This window comes from Cajanus cajan, chromosome 2 (genome assembly GCF_000230855.2).
Source record: "Cajanus cajan strain Asha chromosome 2, NIPB_CcT2T_4, whole genome shotgun sequence".
NCBI lineage: Eukaryota > Viridiplantae > Streptophyta > Magnoliopsida > Fabales > Fabaceae > Cajanus > Cajanus cajan.
The window spans coordinates 18,144,937-18,163,300 of NC_138518.1; the positions used below are offsets into that span (position 1 = coordinate 18,144,937).

The following is an 18,364-nucleotide window of genomic DNA, read 5'->3' on the forward strand; positions in this document are numbered from 1 at the left end:
AATGTAAACACTATATATTATACGATGTCATGTACGTCACGTCTAAGAACTCTACCTCTCTCTGACTTTCATATTCCATTCTCTACGCGTGAAGGTGGTTTTTTAAAGAAAATGTTTCAACAAATATCGTATGAATTATACTCAATCTTTTAATCGTAAATTATAAAATAAACGTAATATGAAAATATATAAAATTATATATTAAAAGTATCATATTTGATTTAAGTAGAATTTAAGTGTTAATTAAAAGAGACTATTTAAATATTGTTAGAAGATATGTAATAAAATAAATAAAGTTAGAAGGTCAAATTAAAATATCATGCCATATATAAGAAACAATAAACTATAAAATTAAATCAATCTTCAAATTTCTATACATAAATTTAGTAAGTATCTTACGTTAAAAAAAAAAAAGTATCATATTAATCATGATATATATTTAAAATAAACTATAACATTTAGTTTTTGCTACTACGAAAGCAATGAGTTTAATCGACAGTTATGCCAGATTCAGAGACATTATGATCATGAATATATTAAACAAATGTTTTATATATAAAATTATGCATAACGTCATAACGTTTACTTTCTTTTATTACTTATAAAACTTTAGAAAATTATTCTTTCTATATATGTGATATTATTTTCAATTCAGTCTTATTACTACGTGTAAAGAATAACGTGCAATATTGTTTTAACACGTGACTGCAGGAATAGGAACTCATTAACAAAATTTTCGTATAAGAGCTGAATTTTCAAAATAAACACATATATATAGTATGAGGAATCAAAATTAATTAAACCCATAATAGGTATGATCGATTCGTGGAATATACGTGGCCACAGATACCACCAACTGTCCAACTCTTAAATAAAGGAAGAATGACACGATATATATATTTTTTTCTAGATATTTTCTACTAATATATTTGTCTCTCAAGTTCTCTCTATGAAAATATTTGTTGAACTTTCTAATGCATGTCTATATAAGGAGATCAAGAAAAAAAAAAATAAAGGAAACAAAAATGATAAGTGCAATATATAAGAGATATATAAAAGTAATAAGTAATATATACATACATATATATATATATATATATATTAATGTAATAAGAAAAAAAATAAAAATAAAATAAATCATATCAATTATGTATACAAATGAGTATTCATATATCAGTACTTTTCTTTATCATATAGCTCTCCTCCTATATATTTTACATGTTTTCTTCTATTATTTTTACACCAAGTGGTAAAATTTGTTTGAAAAATATTAATAATATTCTCTAATAATTTATTTTTTCACACGCTCTCTTCTATTGAGAACAATTTGTGACATTTTTTTTAACCTAATTTCTATTATCTTTAAATTATTTTAACTATGTTATTGACACAATACAACATATATCTACTAATTTTTTCATTAATTAATTTATATTAAATCCTAATTAATTATTTTTAATGAGACTCAAGTTTTGTTACATTTTTTTTTTATTTACAAAGAGATCCAATTAATTTCTGTTTGAACAAACTACTATTGTTTATATTATGTTTAGTATTTGACATTATAATTTCATCCTATAAAAACAAAAAAGGGTTAAAAAGAAAACATTAGAAAGTGTGATATTAGGGTTGCTGAATTTATTGCGAATATTTTATATAGTAGTATAGTTATCTATCAATTTTATTTTGTTTCTGTTTTGTTGCTTTCTCTGTCTATAAATATCTCACACAGTCAAGTTTTTCAAAGCTGAGAGCCACCTTTTTCTCTTATTACAAACTAACTATAGAACACCGTTTGCTTTGCTGATCTCCATTTCTGCAAAAACTTCTGGCTATCTAATTCTGCACCTATGGCAAGTTTGGAAACTGAATCAACAAATGGTAGTCATCACAACAAAACTGTGAGTTTCCCTCTCAAATCATCAATCTATCATTTATGAAAGTCAATTACTTTTTATTATACTTGCTAAATGAAACATATCAATTACAATTATTTCATTGTTCTTCAGCATATATTATGTTGTTTCATTCCTTTCATCGTGTGTTTTTCCGATTTTCATCGTACTTTTGCCTTTTACTTGGTTGTTCTTTCTTTGTTCATTTACCTCTTAATGGCTGAGAAATGCATGGCCACACTTGTTTAGAGGCTTCACGAAAAGTCGAAACCATTTTCTTAGTTTGCACGTGACGGGGGAAAACAAGTTTAATTACTCTTTTAACTTCAACACATTCATAAATTTTAATTTCTATGGTTAAACGTTTTACTATGTCTTAAAACTTGTGAAACTATTAAGACAGAAAAAAAAAAAAAAAAATATATATATATATATATATATATATATATATATATATATATATATATGAACTAAAATAAAATATTTTTAATTATAAAAACTAAAAGATAAAGTTTAAAAAAATGATAAAAGCTAAAAGGATACTTATACCAAAATATTCATATGTGATCCTATATCACATAATTTCTAAACTAAATGTAATTTAATGGAACTATAAATATTTGGTGGTCCTAAATTGCCTAAAAATTTTAATTTGTTTCGTCACGAAATGGTCCGTAATTTTGACTTTTTTTTATTATTTATTGACCCCCTTTATTTGAATTTTTAGAATTGGATATGATTATTAACAACATCAAAACTATATTATAAGAAAAAGAAAAGCATCAAAACCCTCCTTTGAGATTACATTTAGAATTTAAAGTTAAAAAAATTATTTAGCAGTTAATCTAGGTGTTTATGGTCTTTTGGTTTAATTTTATGTGCACACTGTGGTTACTGGTCGAAGCCTTGCTTATCAAAATTGGGTATTTAATTTCTTCATATTTTGCTAACTATGCTTGAAGGATGATGTTGTGATAATAGATAGATTAATATTGGCTAATAGGTCATCATAAAAAAATATAATAATTGGCTAACAGGTGTCAGTGTCAGAAAGAAAGACGTAATAACATCATCTACTACAGATCATTCAAAAGTTTACAGGAATTAGTACCATATTATTATATATATAAATATAATATATGAATTCAACATATATAAATATAATAATAGTACCCAGATGCAGCATCAATTCATGAAATTGCTACGTACCCAGATGTAATTGTAGTACCATATTATTATATTTATATATGAATTCAACATATACAAATTTAAACACAGATGGATTTGTATTGTCATCCTATTGTTTTTCTAGGACTTAATTACTCTTAGATGGTTCTCTCTTTCTCTAAGTTAGCCCAAGGACTTGACTTTCGATCTGAATTTTTGCCCTCTCTCTAAAATAATAATATATTTAAATATCACATATTGACTAATTATTGTTCCATAATATGATTAATTATCTATGTATTTGTCGAAAACTATAATTATATAAATTTAAACAAACTTAGATGATACTCATAAATTATTATTTTCTTAATTTTTAATTATGCATATATTCAATAAACTAAGATCGTTTATCAAATTATTTCTTGATAACAGATTAAATGCGCAGAAGCATTTGCTTATAACTTTTCTTATTTTGTACTCTTAGATGAGAACACATATGAACTACGAAGTATTAATTTCACATAAATATATCTTGTGGGTTAGTTTATATGGAACCCACTAACGGATTAACCTAACCAAATGGACCCCAAGTTCCCACGTATAAGATTCTTCAACATTTGGGTGCCTATTACCTTATTCATATCAGAAGTGATAATTTTTTTTTTTAACACCATCAGAAGTGATAAATATTAATCCTCTCAAATCAAACTATGTCATATTTCCTAAAATAAAATGTAGTGTATGCTAATAACTTTCAAAGGAACATTTTCTTAATATATGATTCAAAATGAAGCTATATCAAATTAACAATGGTTGCCATTCATTGAAAATATGTGACTGCACTTGCCTGAATGCTATTGATTTAAAATTAAATTCATGTTAATACTATTGAAATTAAATGAAAAAATTTCTTCCCACGAGAGAATGGGTATTGGTATGCAAATTTGAGCCTTGTTCATGACAGATTTGAATTTTATTATCACAAGAAAAATCATATTTCTTGTGTGTTGATGCGGTGGCCAAAAAATGTTGAGAATTTCCTTAGATAAGTCAAAGTCATACGTGTGTTTAAGACCCAAAATTCAAAAGTCATAATTGTCGGGCTTTCAAATTAGAAATAATTACTTTTACTGGACACGATGCTGTGATTAGCCTTTGACCACCGATTATTGATAGATTAGTATTTAAGTTGCTGTATTACACGGGATAAATATTTATCTTTATATAATCCAATTTTATAATTTGTAGATATTTTAATATATAAATTATAAAATTTAAGTTTAAAATAAATAAATTTTATAATATATAAATTATTTTTAAAATTTAAATAAATAATTAAAACTAAGATATAAGACTATTTTTAATTATTAATATTTAAAAAAATAATGAATTTCAGTTTAAAGAGATAAATAAAAAGGAGGATAGTTTAAGGTGATTGAAAGCAATTTTTTTTTTTTATTACTTAAGTGATAGTGTATGAAATACACTTTCAAAGAAGAAGAAAAAGAGAATATTGAAAATGTCTAAATTAATGAGAAAGCAGCCACTTTTCAATTTATGCATTCTAATTTGTAATATAGGGATAAATTTGTTTAAACACAGAACATAATATATATATTGATTTTGATCAATATTTAATTAATTTATAAATAAAAAAGGTTTGAATATAAAATTAAAAATAGAATATTTAATTTCATTTTTAAAAAAATAAAAACCAAATAAAATAGAAAGAAATATCCATTTTGTTAATTATTATGCATAAACGGCTACATGACAATCCAAACGATAATTTTTAGTGTTTGGAATAGTTGGGAAAAAAAATCTCTTTTTTTTTTCCTTTAGTGTACAATAATGATAGAACACAAAAAAATTCTATATAGTCATATTCCAAAAAGGTATCCACCCAATGGAACACACACACACAAAAAAAAAAAAAAAAAAACTCTTCTTTTTTCTTTTCGTACCACAATGAAAGAACACAAATTAATTCATCATTGGAAGAGCCTCTAATGGTAAAATGAGGAAGTCTTAACCAAACATTCCTTAGAAGAATTGTGTAAAATCATTCCTTAGAAGAATGCATTTATAAGGTAACCAAACATTGTAATGTGTTATGTTTGATTAAACCATCTCATAGTAGCGCCTCATAAGATTTTCTATTGTGAATTGGTTACACACTTTCTTGTATTTCCTTTTTAGCATATAGACCCTTGTTATTAAGTGATTTTATGCCATTATGTAGCTTGAAGTTGAGGCTCATTTAATTTGTTGTTTGTTGATAAAATAGGAAAAATCAGAGAGGGATAGGAAAATTGAAGAGTGGCTTCCAATTACGTCTAAAAGGAATGGAAAATGGTGGTACTCAGCTTTCCACAATGTTACTGCCATGGTTGGAGCTGGTGTTCTTGGTCTTCCCTATGCCATGTCAGAGCTTGGATGGTATATTTCAAATCCAAAATGCATTGAAGCTTCAACTTATTTCCTATAAGATAAAATAATGTTATTTTTAAACATACTTTAATGCCATTGTGTTGTAAGCAAGAAAAATATTGCATACTGCATTCTAAATTCTAAAATATCTTTTGTTTTCAAATAATAATATAAGGAGATTATACTAGCATAGTGCACTATATAAGAAACTAGGTGTAATGTGTTTCTTAGGAAAGAGAGGGGTAAGAGCTTAATGTCTTTCACATAATTTAGGAGAATTGCCATAAGGATTAAAGAGGCTGGGTATTGTGTGCAATTTAAATAAGCTACATGGATTAAAGAGGCGGGGTATTGTGTGCAATTTAAATAAATTGCATGGAGTGAGTGTAATTTGTTATGATATTAAAGACTAAGACCAAAATCAGTTATGTTTACCAATTTTAGTAGAAATTTTTAGCTTTAGTTACTCTTTTATCTGATATAGTTACATGAACTTTATTTTTTAGTTTTTATAATTAAAAATAATTTATTTTAGTGTACCTTCTTTTTATAGTTTCATAAATTTTATACCCTATACAAATAGAAGACAAAGATTAAAAAAGAACAAATATGACATGCATAAAGACTAAATTGAACATTTTTAACTAAAAGTAAAGTTTATAATATTATAAAGATAAAAAAAATTGATTAAACCAAGTCTTTATTTAGTAGCAAAGCTCCTCTAAGCTAGTAAATGGAAGTAATATTTGTTATGTATTTGATGATTTAAGAATCCCAATGTCCTCTTCTACAGGGGTCCTGGTGTAACTATACTGATCCTCTCATGGATCATCACCTTGTACACTCTATGGCAAATGGTTGAGATGCATGAAATGGTTCCAGGGAAAAGGTTTGATAGATACCATGAATTGGGTCAGTATGCCTTTGGTGAAAAGCTAGGTCTTTACATTGTGGTGCCTCAACAACTCGTGGTTGAAATTGGGGTGAACATTGTGTACATGGTCACTGGGGGAACATCATTGCAGAAGTTCCATAATACAGTGTGTTCAAGCTGCAAAAACATCAAATTAACGTTTTTCATTATGATCTTTGCATCGGTTCACTTTGTACTGTCCCATCTCCCTGACTTCAACTCCATTACTGGTGTTTCCTTGGCTGCAGCAATCATGTCCTTAAGGTACAAGCCCCTTTTTCAACAAATTCTTTATAACATACTCTTTCATTATTAGACACAAATTTATTGAAACTCATGAAATTATGAGGATGACTTATTGAGAATTTGAGACTCATCATTTTGTTAGTTCTGCAAAATTTTAAAGAATGAGTAACAAGGCTATCAAACTAGCAATACATTCTTTATCATTAAACAAAATTTATTGAAAATCATCAAATTTTATAGATCTCATTTTTTATTTAATGAGTTTGACTCATGATTTTTTAGTTTCTATAAATTTTAAACAAAAATTTAAAAAGTTTAAAAAAAATGTATTAGAGATTGTTAAAGACACTTCATTAAGAGATTTTTTGGATAAATTTAGCCAATGAAAAACTTATTTCAATTTTTTTAAACTTTTTTTTTATGTACTTTTAGAAAAATTTATACAAAGAAATTGTATATATTATCTGCAATAACTATCAATAAGCTTTACTTCTGCTTGTTGAATGTGAATGTGAATGATACAGTGATACAGAAATTATCATGTTAATATAGTCTTCAATGTTTCCTTTTTCCTACAGTTACTCTACAATTGCTTGGGGAGCTTCTCTAGACAAGGGTGTTCAAGATAATGTACAATATGGTTACAAAGCTAAGAGCACTTCAGGAACAATATTTAACTTCTTCAATGCCCTTGGCACTGTGGCTTTTGCCTATGCTGGGCACAATGTGGTGCTGGAAATCCAAGCAACAATCCCTTCCACACCAGAGAAGCCCTCCAAGGTTCCTATGTGGAGAGGAGTGGTTGTTGCCTACATAGTTGTGGCTATATGCTACTTCCCTGTTGCTCTCATTGGTTACTGGATGTTTGGCAATGAGGTTGACTCTGACATCCTCATCTCTCTAGAGAAGCCAGCATGGCTGATTGCAATGGCTAACTTGTTTGTTGTAGTTCATGTAATTGGAAGCTATCAGGTCAAATTCAATTTCTCTCTGATTCTTTACTTGTTGAAAGCTTTAACTTAATCTCACACTTCGTTTTTCTTTGGAGAAATTATTGTATGATCTGAAACCACCACGTGTCTATGATCCAGTCCATCACCATATGACACACCACTAAGTTTTTCAGTTTATAAGATTAAGTTAAATAAAATTCAATAACATGTTGTATGGAGATCAGTTAAGATCATAGAGACATGAAGGGTCGATCTAACTATAAGTGAGATTTGAAGTAAATTTTGAGATTTTTTTTTTTAAAATGAGAAAGGTATATGTTAAGTTTTTTTAATATATGAAACCTTTTTGTCAACATATGTAATTTTTACTTTATAAAAGCTAATAACAAATGTTTTTGTATTGGTAGACTTAAAGTTTAAGTTTTAGTAGTTTTATTCTTGGACCAATCCTGTGCACATTGTATTCTTGAACTATACAAAAACTATTCTCCTTTTCTAATCATTATATTAAAGTAACTATAGGTATCTAAACTGCTGCTTTTTGTGACTATTTGGTGCAGATTTATGCAATGCCAGTGTTTGACATGATTGAAACTGTGATGGTGAAGAAATTGAATTTTGAACCAAGCAGAATGCTTCGTTTTGTTGTACGTAATGTATATGTGGGTAAGTATCTCTTTCTGATCCGAATCAAGTAATGTAAATGTTTTTGACATGTTATTGTATCACTTCCAATGAGTTTAATTCCTTCGGATATGTGCATTGATGTAACCTCTTATTTCAAACTTTTCAGCATTCACAATGTTCATTGCTATTACCTTCCCATTTTTCGATGGTCTCCTAGGATTTTTTGGAGGCTTTGCTTTTGCTCCAACAACATACTTTGTAAGCCATGACTAATTATTATGTATTTAGTTCATCAAGTTTTCTTAGGATTATCATAATTGTGCCTAACTGTTTATTTTATTATTTATATTTTTAGCTCCCATGTATCATGTGGCTTGCAATCCACAAACCAAGGAGATTCAGCTTGTCTTGGATCATTAACTGGGTATCTTTGAATTTAACTCTTGTTTCAATATTTCTCTTTGGAAAAATTTTCTTATTAAGCCCAATATTAATCATGCTACATTTATTACAGATCTGCATTGTGCTTGGCCTATGTTTAATGATTTTATCACCCATCGGAGGATTGAGGACAATCATAATTAAAGCTAAGACCTATAAATTTTACTCTTAGACTCTTTCCACTCTTGACTCATCATTGAAAGGTGTAGCATACAAATTAGAGAAGTGAAGTTGGTTGAGATGAAGTTAACTATATTGACCTGTGTGTGATTGCAAAAGATTGCTCGTATAGTATGCCCATTATACTTGTTGATGGAAGACGAAATTATTACCACGGAATCAACTGAATGAGAAATTTCTAGATGCTTTTTACTTTGTAATTTTCATTATAGGAATGTATCATTTAAATTTTCTCTTTGCTCTTACTTATTCTTGTAATGGCACCTATTTTGTAAAGAACAAATAGCATGTTTGGCTTTGATTAAATTTGGGGAAACAAACATATTTTTTCCCTTTTAAAAACTTTTTTATGAGAACTTTTGATTATAAACTATTTTGATTAATATTATACTTTTGATAAATTTCCTTCACTCTACCAAATACACCCTTATATAGTGGCGGTGAAGGCGAGTTTCAAATAAGAGACCCTAATTAAACTGCTTGTTCACCCTAACCATCTAGGAGACGCGAGATGAATTTGGGTGAGAAGACCTTTTGGTCAGAAATTCTAAAAAATTAAAAGGAAAAATTTAAGTACACACTCTTAAATATAATCGGTATTGTTCTTCAATCACAATTAGAATTTTTCTTCCATGATATGTCTAAATTTATATTAATTAGATTTATATTAAATGTAAATTTATATTATCTAAATAAAATTTTAATCTTATTAAACAACAATACCAATCATATAAGAAATTTTACATAAGTTTTAAAATATGAAACTTGACTACAGCATGGCCGTTGCTCGAATTTTGGCCCAACTTGTTCTGTGTTGAATAGAGATCCAACCTTGTTCTAGTTCAATTCAATATACTTGGTATTTGGGCCTTATTCTTTGCTTGGTGTGAAATAGGAAGAGATATTAAAGAAAACGCGAGCCAGTAAAAACTAAAAAGTATAGAGGAACCCATTTTTTTAATAAATGTGAGTCATATTTCTTATTTAATCTATTAAAAGTTTAAAAAAAATGCAAATCATATTTCTTATTTAATGGTTCTTATTGGTAATGTTATAATAACTTAAATATGTTTCTACTGAAGAAATAAGTTTTAATTTTCTTTCTCATAAGTTTTTTTTTTTTTTCCGGTTGTTTTCTGTTCTTCTATAATTTCATATTACTATATTTTGCCCTTTCTACTATGTGATATTTATTAATTACTTTATGTGTTTATAAAAAATTAAATGACAATCTCATATAACTTTTACAATTGTGTGTAATACTATATCAAAATGTTTCACTTTTAAAAAATATTTAGATCCTAATGTTATTTTTGTAAACCTATGTTAAGAATAAAAAATAGACACTTTAGATTTTAAAGGATGAAAGTTAAAAAAAAATATACAGAGATTAAAATTAAAATTTACTCATTTTATAAGTATAAAAAATAATTATTCTAAATTTTGGAGAGATAAAAGAAATACTTCTTTTTTATATAAAAATCAAAACCAAAACTCTTATAAGAACTAAATCATATTTAACTCTTTAATAATTTTTAATTAATAAAAAATATATTAGAGGAAATATGTTAAAAAAATATTACAAGCATTCTCAAAATTATATATCTAACTCTCATTCTCTATGTATCTAAAGTAGAAAAGCGTCTTCGACTTTTTCATCCTTTTTTTTGCACATCAAGCATGTAATTAAGAATTTTAGTACATCGTCTTAAAGCATTTTAATGATAATTTTTTTATTAAAAAAAAAACTAACATGATTTTGCTGATAGATAATAAGAGTTAATTTGGATGATAAACTAAAATTAACATTATAATTTTTTTCAAAAAAAAATATAATTAATTCTAAATTTTATATTTGTGTTGAATAACGAATCATGACACAAATTTAAAACTACAATTAATTATAAGATGTGAGATTTAAAAATTAGACTTAAAAATGAAAAACATCATGTTTAACCATGTTATATTCTGTTTCAAAATATTTATTTTGCGTGCACATATATTTAAATGGTTTATCAGATAACTTATACCAATTATAGATAAGTGAGTTGTCATTATATCAAATTCATTACGTAACTAACTCAACAAAAGCTTCCATTAAAAAATGTGTTTATTATTTTGTTCTTTTGTATAAAAGCAAGTTCAAACTTTGATGCATACACGTGGATGACAAATCTACATGATGCATCTTTGTGAGTGTTTATTCAAAAGGGAAAATTGTGCATTCTTCCACCTGTTGTGTCAACTATAGAAATTTTGTTTCTCTTATTGGAACAAAATGACAAAGACTTGTTGTACCTTACTCAAGAGGTGCATGATAATCCTTGCTATGATAATCCTTATTTAATTTTTATTTAATTTTGAATAGAAAATAATTTTGTCCCCCTTGATTTGTCACAAACGTTAATCTTCTCAAGACTATATATAAAAGGTCCCTTACAACGTTGAAGATGTTGATCTTGGTTGAAGATTTAAAGCAAATTTTGCTCAAGTCCTTTCGTGAAAACTATCAAGAGACTAGTCAAAACTTTTGAGTGAATAATCTTAATGGAAAATCCTAGTGAGTTAACTATATAACTTAGTTTTTAACTAAATTATGAGTGATCAAAGTGTTTGTGACTTTCATATCTTTATTGTCACAAGTTAAACACTTGTAATCTTTCAACCTTTGTGTTGTAAGAATTTGAAGAGAGTTAACGAGAAAGAATACTTGGTGAAGTTCAACTCATGATGAATATGGAAGATTTAAAGCCTAAAGAGGCAGAGAATACTTGTGTGTAGAATAGAAAGACACTAAAAGGGGGTGAAATAATATCTATCAAAAACTCAATACTTTTTTGAAATATTGAAGTAATTACACGAGAGCAAATGAGTGCAGATAGAGTAAAACAAAGAACATAAGACATTTTTATACTGATTTATCTCAATAATCAAGACTGCTTCTAGTTTTTTGATCAAGTTCACTATCTTTCACAAAGATATAAGTATTATTTCATAAGTTACTTATGGTTCAACCTAAGTATTCTTTAACTTGCCTTATCAAGCAAACTACCTAAGTATATTTTGAACAATGAAGTCTCTCCAAGCTTCAATAGCAAGTATTCTTTTAAAAAGAAAGTCTTTTTAGATTTCAAGGTAAAACACACAGTTTAAGTCGAGTGAATTAACAAAGAATTCGTCTTACAAACAAGGCACGATAAACTATTAAGTACAAAAAATGAATGAAGAGTATGTTTGTAAGTTGTCTCTTTTTTGAACAATAAGGTCTCTTTAGGTTTCAATGCAAGTATTCTTTAAATAACAAAGTTTTTTCAAGTTTCAAGCTAAAACACAAAGTTTAAGCTGACTAAATTAGCAAAGAATTCGTCTTATAAACAAAATATGATAAACTATTAAGTACAGAGAGTGAGTGAAGAATATGTTTGTAAGTTGTCTCACACTTCATTTTGAGATATTGAAGATTCTTTGTGTAAGTGAGTTTCAAAGATGACCATTGCAAATCCTTGAGTTATACTTATAGACTTGTTTCGTCTTATTTCGTCTTGCCTCCTTTAAGAGTTAGGTTTCCTTAGTTATATTAAATGTATTTCACCAAATGGTGACTTCTTATATAATTAAGGAGGTTACTTATTACCTTTATGTTACAAAGAAAAGTAATTGTTATGAGTATCTGTTAAGACTGACTTATAGTTGACTTCACATTCATTGACATAATTAAAGAAGCTTTTCACCAAATGTTGACTTTATGCATTGCGAGTATCGAAAAAGATTTTATTTCTTTGATCTATTAATTAAGGAATAACATGAAAGTAGATGATAGCAACATCAATCATATTAAATGTGATATTTAAAACATTCATTTTAGATAAATGAAGTGTTCAGTCTAAAGAACTATCATGCATTTTCCAATTTCAATATCATCTTTGCCTATGATATATACTATCATTTTGCATTGGATCTTTTTATGCCTTTGGAAAAACTTTCACATTTGTTAACATTAAAATATAACTTTTGAAAGGTCCTAGATTGTCCTTTGATTTAACAACTTGGTTTGTACTCTCAAGTTGAGTAGTGAACATCCTTTAGTGACAAAGAATTGGATGTATGGGATTAAAAGTGAGCAAGTATAAAAAATTTTCTACGTTTATTTTATTCTTTATTCATTTATTGAAGGATCTATCTAGATTTCTTTTAAGCTAAATCATTTGTTAACTTGTATTTAAAAAGTTTTAAGTAAAATTTTTTTAAACACATAGTTCAAGCATTTTGAATTAACATGTTTATATGTGTGTGTAATATGAATATAGCTTATAAGTAACGTGATTACTTGTGCATTAACTAATTATGATTTGAAATAAATGTTTGTATTCTCTTTGTTAAATCACATCAAACAATACCTACAAAAAGAACTAGTAACCACCTTAACATGACTACCATGGCACATTTATTGTGTGTTAGCTCTTCTCTCTCCACAACATGGGATGCTTGAGAGCTAAGATAGATAAAATTCTTGAAGGATCTAATCCCAAAACACAAAAGACCATACACTCAAAACACTTACATTGTGTTTGGTAGCAACGAAATACCAACTAGAGAGAGGAAATAACACAATTAAATTTTTTTTACTCTTTTGGTTAATAGGATTTGTGTCATATGAAAAATTTATAGATCTGAGATCCATGTTTATAAATTTTTTCTCAAAATTGAGTGGAAATAATGAAGAGAGAGGTAAACTTTTTTCTTAAAATTTTATCCCCATCAAAACTTCTCTCATTTGAATATGAAAAAAAGGTAGAGTTGTTTGGTCATGTGTATTGAAATAGCATGGGCCACTACGAGTATTGTATTCAAATATGGTTTTTTTTTATTCGAATGAGTATCCTAGTTATTTACCTTTATTCGAATTGGCTTCCACTTGTTTGTGTTTTATTCAAATGGGCTTGTATTTGTTTGTGTATTTTATTCGAATGAAGTTGCTTTTGTACAAATATGATTTTGGGTGTTTTACTCGAATGTGTATACATGCATTTCAAAGTTGTATTTGAATAGGTGAATTTTGTATTTCATTGAAAGTTATTTTATTTGAATACAACCAAATAATAACACCCAGAAGTTGTTTTATTCGAATAATTATGTTGTTTATTTGAATAAACAACATTCCAATGATGTATTTATTTGATTGTATTCGAATAACATTAAATAAATAAGTTTAATTTATTTGAATGAAAAATGAATTTAATTGAATAAAAAAATTGAACGTACTTAACTTGAAAGGGTAAAATTATAATTTCTTTCTTTTCCATCCATTTAAATCAAATAATTTTATAATATTATTTTTCTTCTATTTTTCTTATTTATTTCTCTCAAATCAAACAAATTCATTTTCAGCCTATTTCTATTTACTTATTTCTCTTTCTTCTCTTTCTCTCCATCCTATATCTCATCTATTTCTCTCCTCTCAACCAAATGTAGTGTTAACCTCACAAACACTCAACACATTCCTCTCTCACCTTAAATTGACAATGCCTACAAACTCTCTTTTCTACATCATCTTCAAAGAACCATAACCCTAAACACGAAGCTTTCATCATTTGTATCTCCAACTAAGTTTGAATTGTCAAAGCAACAACATTTTGTCACTATCGTGGATGAAACCACTACCAATATACGTTGTGTACAAATTCGACATAGAATACTTGGACAACATTGGTGTAAGGATCAAGCAAAATTGAACCTAAAAAAACTATGGCATTTTGGGTTATTATCAACTAGGCTAGGTGATATATCCAAAGATGATATAAGTGTACCGGAGAAACCCAACTATTCACAAGACTTGCATCAATGGCAAGGTCTTGGGTGTTGAAGTAATGATTGACATTCTCTCTATTACTACTACCATTGGTAGAGGTGTGCATATTTAGATTTTTTTTATAAAAAAAATCACACCAAGAATTGCACCATACTATTTTATCAAATTAAACTGATTTATAAATTATTTAAACCACATTAATAAATTAATTCAGAACCAAACTAATTTTACAAGCAAGTTCATAACTAGTTTAGAACCGGTTTCAAAAACAAACTAATTTCAAATTGATATTCTTAAGAAAAATGATTTTTTTTCTCCCAAATTGTGGACAAAGTATGATTAATACATTTTTTGAAACAAGTTAAAAAACTTTTATTAGTTAAACATTAACCCAAACTAATTAAATATATGAACACATTATAAGAGATAGAAAATTGTTCATTTTATTAAAATTTAATTTTTTAAAAAATAAAAAGAGAAAATTTACAGAAACGAATCCATAAAGATCAACTAAAAAGAATTAAACAAAAAATTAATTATTAAGTATGATTAACTTTGAATTTTCTCCTCAAATTTCTTCGTCCTTTCTCTATACACCTCAACGCAAAGAAACGAAACCCACACAAGGCTCCCAACGATGGCGAAGGACACCACAACGACCCAAGAAACCCAAACCCACGTGGCAATGACGCCCTCACCACCTCCCCGCGAATAAACGACCACCATTCTGAAAACAACACAGGGCCCAAACACGCCTCGAATCACCGAATACAAGCAGCAAAACGGCACCGTAAGGGCGTCACACACCCTCGCCGCTCGCGGCGCCTCGCTCCGCCTCGCACGTGCCAGCATCCACGCGTCCTGGAACGCGCTCGTGGCCTCCCCGAGGGCCAGGAGGGCAAGCACCGCCACGGCGCCACGTGCGGCCACGTCGCGGCACGTGACGAGCACGAAGAGCGTGGCGAGGTGGTGCGTGAGGAACATTGCGTCATCGGCGCCGCCGAAGAAGACGGCGAGGTGGACGAGGTCCGCGACAAAGTACGCGGTGCTGTAGTCGAGTACGAGGTTCTGGAATCTGGTGTTGGCGGCGGCGAGGTTGCTGCTGCGGGCGGAGAGGATGGCGGCGGTGGCGACGACCGCCGCGGGAGTGCCGTGGAAGAGGGACATGAAGCAGCTGGAGGCTTCGGGTCGGGTCTCGGGGCTCCATTTGCGGAAGACGATGAAGTAGCCGACGAGGTAAATGGAGAAGTGAATTAAGAGGAATAACATTGGAAATTCGAACGCTTGAGTTTCCATTTTTCTTTGGTTTTGGGATTTGGGAGAGAGATCAATGGTTTTGTGGGTCCAATGATTTTTTATGCTAGTTTATGCTCTGGTTTTAGTGGATTATAACGATTGTTCTCGTGATCATCAATGTTACCTACTATGATACTTTGTCCTAACTTGTACCTTGTTTGTTATGTGCAATTCTAGTTTATGATACGATGGCAACTTTGTTGCTGAACCTGAACCAATTTCTTTTTAAACCAAGCCGAATGCTATGCTCTTAACCTCTTGTAGTTCGGAACATTTAAGTCGGTAATTAAGAACCATGAAATTCAATGTTCCTTCTTTTGCTTCTATTCATTTATGGTTTCTTTCATTCGAATCAATTTTTTTCTTTTCAGCAATCCGCATGTATTAAATAACTATATTTCAACAAGTGGCACATATTTATTAACGAATAAGACCAAAATCAGTTATGTTTACCGATTTTAGTAGAAATTTTTAGCTTTAGTTACCCTTTTATCTGATATAGTTGCATGAACTTTAGTTTTTAGTTTTAATAATTAAAAATAATTTATTTTAGTGTACCTTCTTTTTATAGTTTCATAAATTTTATACCCTATACAATAGAAGACAAAGATTAAAAGAGAACAAATATGACATGCATAAAGACTAAATTGAACATTTTTAACTAAAAGTAAAGTTTATAATATTATAGAGATAAAAAATTGATTAAACCAAGTTTTTATTTAGTAGCAAAGCTCCTATTAGCTAGTAAATGGAAACAACATTTGTTTAAGTATTTGATGATTGAAGAATCCCAATGTCCACTTCTACAGGGGTCCTGGTGTAACTATATTGATCCTCTCATGGATCATCACCTTGTACACTCTATGAGAAATGATTGAGATGCATGAAATGGTTCCAGGGAAAAGGTTTGATAGATACCATGAACTGGGTCAGTATGCCTTTGGTGAAAAGCTAGGTCTTTACATTATGGTGCCTCAACAGCTTGTGGTTGAAGTTGGGGTGAACATTGTGTACATGGTCACTCGGGGAACATTATGTACTTTTAGAAAAATTTATCCAAAGAAATTGTATGTATTATCTGCAATAACTATCAATAAGCTTTACTTCTGCTTGTTGAATGTGAATGATTCACTGATACAGAAATTATCATGTTAATATAGTCTTCAATGTTGCCTTTTTCCTGTTACTCTACAATTGCTTGGGCAGCTTCTCTAGACAAGGGTGTTCAAGATGATGTACAATATGGTTACAAAGCTAAGAGCAGTTCAGGAACAGTGTTTAACTTCTTCAATGCCCTTGGCACTGTGGCCTTTGCCTATGCTGGGCACAATGTGGTGCTGGAAATCCAAGCAACAATCCCTTCCACACCAGAGAAGCCCTCCAAGGTTCCTATGTGGAGAGGAGTGGTTGTTGCCTACATAGTTGTGGCTATATGCTACTTCCCTGTTGCTCTCATTGGTTACTGGATGTTTGGCAATGAGGTTGACTCTGACATCCTCATCTCTCTAGAGAAGCCAGCATGGCTGATTGCAATGGCTAACTTGTTTGTTGTTGTTCATGTAATTGGAAGCTATCATGTAATTGGGATTTTTTTTTAAAATGAAAAAGGTATATGTTAAGTTATTTTTTTTTTATTTTTTATTTTTTATTTTTTTTTTAAATTTGAAACCTTTTTGTGAACATATATATGTAATTTTTTACTTTATAAAAACTAATAACAAATGTTTTTGTATTTGTAGACTTAAAGTTTAAGTTTTAGTAGCTTTATTCTTGGACCAATCCTGTACACATGGTATTCTTGAACTATACAAAATTTATTATCCTTTTCTAATCATTATATTAAAGTAACTATAAGTGTCTAAACTGCTGCTTTATGTGACTATTTGGTGCAGATTTATGCAATGCCAGTGTTTGACATGATTGAAACTGTGATGGTGAAGAAATTGAATTTTGAACCAGGTAGAATGGGAGTAAGGCTGGGGGTTTATTCCAGTTTTATTCCCAGTCATACAAGAGCTTTAAAAAAGAGTTCTTTTGAGTTTGGCCTGTTGAGACCGACCCACTGGTCGATGAAGTCTTCCACTTCGGTGGGTTGCCGAGGTTCCCCCTCTTCTAGCAGTAGAATCCGATCAAGTTTAATGGGTCGAGCAGCCTTCAGCTGTCAGATTCAGATACTACTGCCATTGCCGACCTAGTCGCACTTCTTCGTCCCTTGGATTGCAAGCTCGTCCGGTCGCTTGCTAACTTGGCGAATAAGGAGAGGGGTTTGGAGAGTGAGTACCTCGTCATCCTTAGTTATTAGATTCTCTGTTTCTATTCGCCTTCTTATGTGTTAGGCCCTTCGTGTTTGCAGGTATAATGGGGAAAAGCAAATAGCGCGAGTTGAAAGCTCGTTACAATACGGAGG

General features: G+C 29.6%; 2 protein-coding genes and 1 pseudogene across 3 annotated transcripts; 2 read left to right on the plus strand and 1 right to left on the minus strand.

Moving 5' to 3' along the window:
* The first annotated feature begins 1,731 nt into the window (after positions 1-1,731).
* On the plus strand, positions 1,732-9,194 carry LOC109810063 (lysine histidine transporter 1). The gene is made up of 8 exons (XM_020373433.2): positions 1,732-1,901; positions 5,350-5,501; positions 6,286-6,669; positions 7,230-7,623; positions 8,165-8,270; positions 8,398-8,489; positions 8,587-8,655; positions 8,746-9,194. Exons 1-8 carry the CDS (start codon positions 1,851-1,853, stop codon positions 8,842-8,844), a joined length of 1,347 nt encoding a protein of 448 aa, XP_020229022.2. The 5' UTR covers positions 1,732-1,850; the 3' UTR covers positions 8,845-9,194.
* Positions 9,195-15,210: 6,016 nt separating this feature from the next.
* Positions 15,211-15,957, minus strand: LOC109810094 (TLC domain-containing protein At5g14285). The gene has a single exon (XM_020373480.2). It carries the CDS (start codon positions 15,955-15,957, stop codon positions 15,211-15,213), a length of 747 nt encoding a protein of 248 aa, XP_020229069.2.
* Positions 15,958-16,436: 479 nt separating this feature from the next.
* On the plus strand, positions 16,437-18,152 carry LOC145954790 (lysine histidine transporter 1 pseudogene; annotated as a pseudogene). The gene is made up of 2 exons (XR_014431859.1): positions 16,437-17,534; positions 17,850-18,152. The product of XR_014431859.1 is annotated as a lysine histidine transporter 1 pseudogene (transcript).
* Positions 18,153-18,364: the final 212 nt, after the last annotated feature.